Source organism: Aegilops tauschii, chromosome 2 (genome assembly GCF_002575655.3).
Source record: "Aegilops tauschii subsp. strangulata cultivar AL8/78 chromosome 2, Aet v6.0, whole genome shotgun sequence".
NCBI lineage: Eukaryota > Viridiplantae > Streptophyta > Magnoliopsida > Poales > Poaceae > Aegilops > Aegilops tauschii.
The window spans coordinates 616681953-616687929 of NC_053036.3; the positions used below are offsets into that span (position 1 = coordinate 616681953).

The following is a 5977-nucleotide window of genomic DNA, read 5'->3' on the forward strand; positions in this document are numbered from 1 at the left end:
TTAAAATGGAAACATTTTTTGTGTAACGCAAACAATTTTTCAAATTCCAGAACATTTTTGGAAAACACAAACATTTTAAAATTGGTGAACAAATTTTGAAAATAGGTACAACTATTGAAATGAAGAACAATTTGAAAATCCCAAAGATTTTTTCTATATGTGAACAAAAACTTGAAAATGGAAACTTTTTTTGAACTTGTGAACAAAATTTGAAACATGATTGTTTTTGAACTTATGAACCTGTTTTGAAAGGCAAACATTTTTTAAATATCACAAACATGTTTTGAATTGTGACAAAAAATTAAAAAAACAGAAACATTTTCTGAGTTTCTAAACAAATTTCGGAACTGGAATTTTTTCTGAAATTCCCAATCATATCTTAATTTGTGAACAAATTTCGAAAAATGAACGTTTATGGAACTTCTGAACAAATTTCTAAAACAGAAACATTTTCTAAAACTACAATTTTTTTTGAGTATGTGAGCAAAAATGAAAAACATGAAAGTTTTCTGAATTGCGAATAAAACTTGAAAACGGGAATTTTTTTTAAATCTCTGAACACTTTTAGAAAATGGGAAGATTTTTTAAAATTCCTGAGCATTTTCTAATACATGAACAAAATTTAAAACTCGAACACCTTCTCAATTTGTGAACAAATTATGAAACTTGAATACGTTTTGAATTTTTGAACAAATTTTGAAAATGGGAACATATTTGTTAATCCGAACATATTTTAGTTTGTGAACAAAACTTAAAAAGACGAACACTTTTTGAAATTTTGAACATTTGTTGAAAATAAGCAAAAAAAATTTGAAGTGGAAACTTTTATGAAATTTCCGAACAAAAAATTGAAAAACATGAACATTTTCTGAAAAAAAGAACAAAATCTGAAAAAAAAAATCAAATTTTTAATTCTGAAGCATTAGTTAAAAAATAAAAAAAATCAAAAAGAAAAGAGCAAGAAGATAGAAAAAACGAGAGAAAAAAGAAGAAGAAAAAACGAAAAAGGAAAGGACAATAAAAAATAAAACGAAAAAATATATAAAAAGAATAAACCGGTTCGGGAACCTTCTAGAAGGTGCCAAAACCGGAAAAAAATCGGCCAGGAACATTCATAGAAGGTTCCTAAAACCGGTATAGGTGGAACGCTTTAATATGCCGGCCCGGCCGGCCCACCCGCGAGCGCTGGATGGAAAGCCCTGTGCGGAACCCCGACTCTTTGCAGCAGAGAGCGGCAAATAGGGTTTTCCTGTGTGAGCGAGCGACCCCCTCTTCCATGCCTCTCCCTCGCCGCCCCTTTGCCTTTGCCCTCCTTCTTTGTCCCCTCCCCTCCCTCCGGCCGAATCAATCTGAATCCAATCCTCAAAATCCCAAAATCTCGAAGCATGGCAATAAAGTCAGCCAGCATCTCGTGTTTTCTCCGGTGCGGCTCCGCCGCCGGCGCCGTTAGGCCATCCCTATGGGCGCGCAGCGCCGGTTTCCTCGGCCGCGTCAGCCGTACCGATGGAACCGGCTCGAAGCTGTACTGCAGCGCCCCTACTCCCTGGAGCTACGCTCACAACTTCGACTCAGACTCGGAATCCATGCCGCCTGGCCCTTGGTGGGGCGAGGCGCTGCTCGAAGAAGACGCCGAGTTTTTTCCTCTTGCCGATTTTATTCCAGTTGGACAGGGCAGGAAAGAACTAGATGCTATATGGCATGCCCTCGTCGCTGGCCCGCTCGAATCCATCGTCCTCACGCTGCGCGAGACCATGGCCGCCGGCAACTTGTTCCGCTGCCGCAGCTTCCATGTCGGCACTCTCTCAGGTATAAAAGGGTTAATCCTTACTCCGTTCACTAATACTGAATATCATTATATTGTTAACGATCTGCTGTCTTTTAGTTTAGATCGCAATTCTAGATCGGAAAATTGTAGGCAGTGCTTGGCCCTGTATAGACAACTTAGTGACGATTTAACCCCATTTACTAACACTGAATATCATGCATGATAGTAGTATGTTTTAGTTTAGACTGCAATCCTCCATCGGAAAATTGTGTACGGTGGCTGGTCGTCTATAAGGTACTGATGGTGCTACTCAAGATGAGCTGAAGTAATATGGTTTATAAGTAACTAAAGATGTTTTATGGTACATGCAGGTGCTTTGCTAGTTCTTGCTGCGTTTTGCCAACTCTGCAAAACGACACCTACCCTTTTCATGGACATTGTTCTTGGGTATGTGTTCTACAAGCTAAGTGTTTTATCTGCACAGTTGCAAAAAGATGGCAGGTCATTTAGCATATGTGCACGGATACAGCTAGGTGAGTTGAAGACTTAAGTTTACCCTACATTTTTTGTGTCTCGAGTTACTGTATTCTCCCAAATATGCAGTAGTATGCACATAGGATAAAATGCATGGTTTGGCTATGTATTTGCTTATTGTACCCCCTCCATCTCAAAATCTAAGTTCGATTTAGATTGTGCTTAAGTCAAACTTTCTTAAATTGGTACTTAAACCAATCCAAATAGAACCTACATTTTGGGATGGAGGAAGTACTTGGTTTCCCGTGGTAGTTTTTCACTTATGCTGATATGATTCTTTTTCTTGTTTCTTTTTGCTGCAGTTCTTGTACTTATTTTGTCTTTCAAGGATAACAGTGCATGTCAGGTATGATATTTTCCACCTACAATATGGCTCAACATGATCCTCATAGTCCCTTCTTGAGGAAGTTTGTGCAGTTTATATGCTTCAGTAATTAATCTTTGTATGCTTTTCTTGGCTGGTGATAGGGTTTCTACCGCTTTCTTGTGGAACTGATCTGGTAAGTGTTGCAGCATAAGACTTTGATTATATAGAGAAAAATATCATTTTTTATGCTTCATATTTTGGTCGTGATTCTTTAGTCCCCATTGGTGCCTGTTCTAGAAGAAACAAAAAAGTACCAATTGATTCATGGTTGGCATACTTTTCCAGTTTCCTTGTTCTATAAAATTTACTAATCAATGCCTATTTTTTCCTGTTCTTTAATTATAATTATTCAATGCCATTGAAATCGAAACAAGGTGCATGGACCTTTTATCTGCTAAAATCTGATACTAATTTCTGGAGGCCAATCTGAATGATAGTGTAATGCTGAAAACTTGTAACACTGAACAACAAGGATACATATATATTCGAAATTGCATGGTTTTATGTAGAGCATAAATTGAGTTTGAGACAATGGATAAGTGATGGCTGATCCCAAAAGTGAAATATGATGGCCATTTCATATGAGGACCTTTGCAAGTTTGTAGTGTACACATAAAAAAGTTTCATAAGCAAGGAAAAAGAGCACTATTCGTGCATTTTGGCTTCTCCTCACGCCTAGCTCGCTTGAGCGGTGTTTAGGTGCGCCTAGGCATTCCATGCAGACACTGCACGGGAAGTACAGCAGGAGCTGGCCTGCCTAAAGAAATCAAGGGAAGACCAGGAGAGGAACCTATATGCCTAGGTAGAGTACAGCAGCAGCACAAATCGAGGGGAGACCGGTAAAGAAACCAGGAGCTCACCTGCCTGAAGAAATACCAACATAAGAACGAACTGAGAAGGAGGTTAGGAGCGCGCGGTGACACGTGGAGTATATCGAGGGCGGGCAGCCAGTGACGTGAGGAGGAGAAGGAGCTCGATGTCAAGCTTAGGGATGTGAGGAGGAGCTCTGAGTCAGACGGTGCGACAAGGAGGAGCTCTGAGTCAGACGGTGCGACAAGGAGGAGCTCAAGGTTGAGGTTAGCGGTGTGACAAGGAAGAGTTTCTGATCCGGTGCAGGCGGCTCAAGGGAGTGAGTCTAAACCTAACCCGATGCCCCCGCTTGGTCTATTTCCTCTTTCCTGGCACCCCTATCTGCCTCCTGCCGCTTCCTTTTCTTGCTTCCTATTGCTCCCATGCTCACGCCTAGTGCTGTACCACACACCTAATCTCCTGACTAGCAGAAAGGTGCTATGCCTAGGCACGCCAGACACTTATTTAACCGCACTCGGCTGAAGTGCTGCGTTCGGCGCATAAGCTTGCTTTTTTTTAATCCTTGTTCATAAGGAATCAAGATACTAGTACTGTAGTACTTGTTAGTTCTTGTGCACATGACAAAGTTCATGAAATATAATAAGCACATCATTTTTGTTATATGTCCACTGGTAAAGGGAAAATAAGCACATCATTTTTGTTATATAACCGCTTGTCTTCTATTTTTTGCACATGACATATCATGCGCTTTCATGTTTTTGTACATATAAATACATTAACGTATTTTTTGCACATGACAAATGTATTTTTTTAACTGAACTGTAGGGAAAAGCCCCACAGTGTTTAAAGCTTTATTAATCAGTAAAGAGATTACAAAGTACACAGATCACCAGGGTTAATCAAAAACAAACTAAGAGCTGTAGAAAAGAGAAAAAAAGAAAGGAAAAGGGCTAACCCCTCAGGAATAAACCTCAAGGAGGCAAAAAAGAAATCCATCTAAGCAGCTCTTCCTAAATCTTGGTTTAATCCTGTGCTGCATCAGAGTGCAAATGTACCATTTGGGGTGGTCTTATCCCAGAAGACACTCATCTTTAACTTTTATGTGTTTCTTATCGTTTCTACTTCCTGAATACAGTACCTTCTTTACCATTTGGATTGGATAGAGTATGCACGGATGTTAAATTCATGCACTCATCTTTAACTTTTGGGTGTTTCTTATTGTTTTTTCCGGTTCCTGAATACAATACCTTGTTTACCATTTGGATTGGATAGAGTATGCATGGGTGTTAAATTCATGCACAGATATTTTGTGTGCTTTAGGTAGGCATGCATATGGAACATAATGTAGAGCACCATTTGTCCAATGAACTGGGTCTTTTGCTGAATCGATAGATGCATTTGGTTACTGCACACAACTAATCTAGTTACTGGATTTTGTAGCTGAGTGGGTATGAACCATTGGAATTTTGATCAAGGCACTCTGCTTTCAGCAAAGTCTTGACCTGACATGAAGCAAACTATTTGTTGCTTTTATTTTATTTATTTTTATCTTGCATGCCTGTCTCAACATTATTCCCCTTTGCTTCTGTCGTATGTAATCACAAATGTCTGTTTGATCTCAGGGCGCTCAATATTTACATGTATTTCATTATGGCCTATGAGGCGACCGTCGGTGTGAAGCATGGAAGACTCTATTGGCTTGCAATCTATAGATGGATGCAGACGAAAGGAGGCCTGACGAAGGTGCTGAAACATACATTTCTTGATATCTTTGGAGGAAATAAGAAGCCAGTCTCGATAAAAAGAAGGAATAGAAATCGGCAGTAGGGAGATGCAAATAGGGTGCTCTGCTCAAACTTTTCTTCCTGTGTCTAGGCATATATAGTTATGGTAGTAGGCTCACGGTGTACGCTTCTGGTTCTGGAGAACCTGTTCTGCATTTCCATGGAATGCTGGAGCTTCTTTTTGTTGACAAGGTTTCAGCGAAGTTGGTCAATCACATCGTGTTTATGTTGAAAGTTGTTCTTCGCCGAAGATGGGGTTTTCTTCTTCGAGACTATTCTGTGCCCGACTTTATGGCGGCGATGCTTGCTCCTATACATACACGGTTGGGTAAACAGCATCGTCCAGAAACTGTCGTCCGTACAGCAGCACTCTTTCTTCTTCTTTCGTTGTAGCACAACATCTGAAGGAACTGGGACTATCATGGACTCACGGGTTGCCTTCTTAGTTGGTAGCCGCAGTGTTGTGGCTACGCTGTCTAGGGTGCAGTGCAGTCTGTTATGTTCCTCACTGGGGTGAGGGTCCGCTCCCTAACGGGTCAAGGTCTTGTATAATGTAAGGCGCTTAAAGAAATAAATCAGTGTTTTTAAGCATCACTTATAAGGAGAAAAATATATATTATAAAACAGAAAATCACTCACAATCGCAACGCTGGCCGTAAATATTGTAAAACAGAAAATCACTCACAATCACAACGCTGGCCGTAAATATTGTAAAAC

The 5977-nt window shown here is 40.0% G+C and overlaps 1 protein-coding gene across 1 annotated transcript; it reads left to right on the top strand.

The window, feature by feature from the left end:
- Positions 1-1258: 1258 nt before the first annotated feature.
- LOC109744907 (uncharacterized) lies at positions 1259-5510 on the top strand. Its single transcript, XM_020304041.4, has 5 exons — positions 1259-1806; positions 2137-2298; positions 2602-2645; positions 2768-2799; positions 5099-5510. Exons 1-5 carry the CDS (start codon positions 1386-1388, stop codon positions 5301-5303), a joined length of 864 nt encoding a protein of 287 aa, XP_020159630.1. The 5' UTR covers positions 1259-1385; the 3' UTR covers positions 5304-5510.
- Positions 5511-5977: the final 467 nt, after the last annotated feature.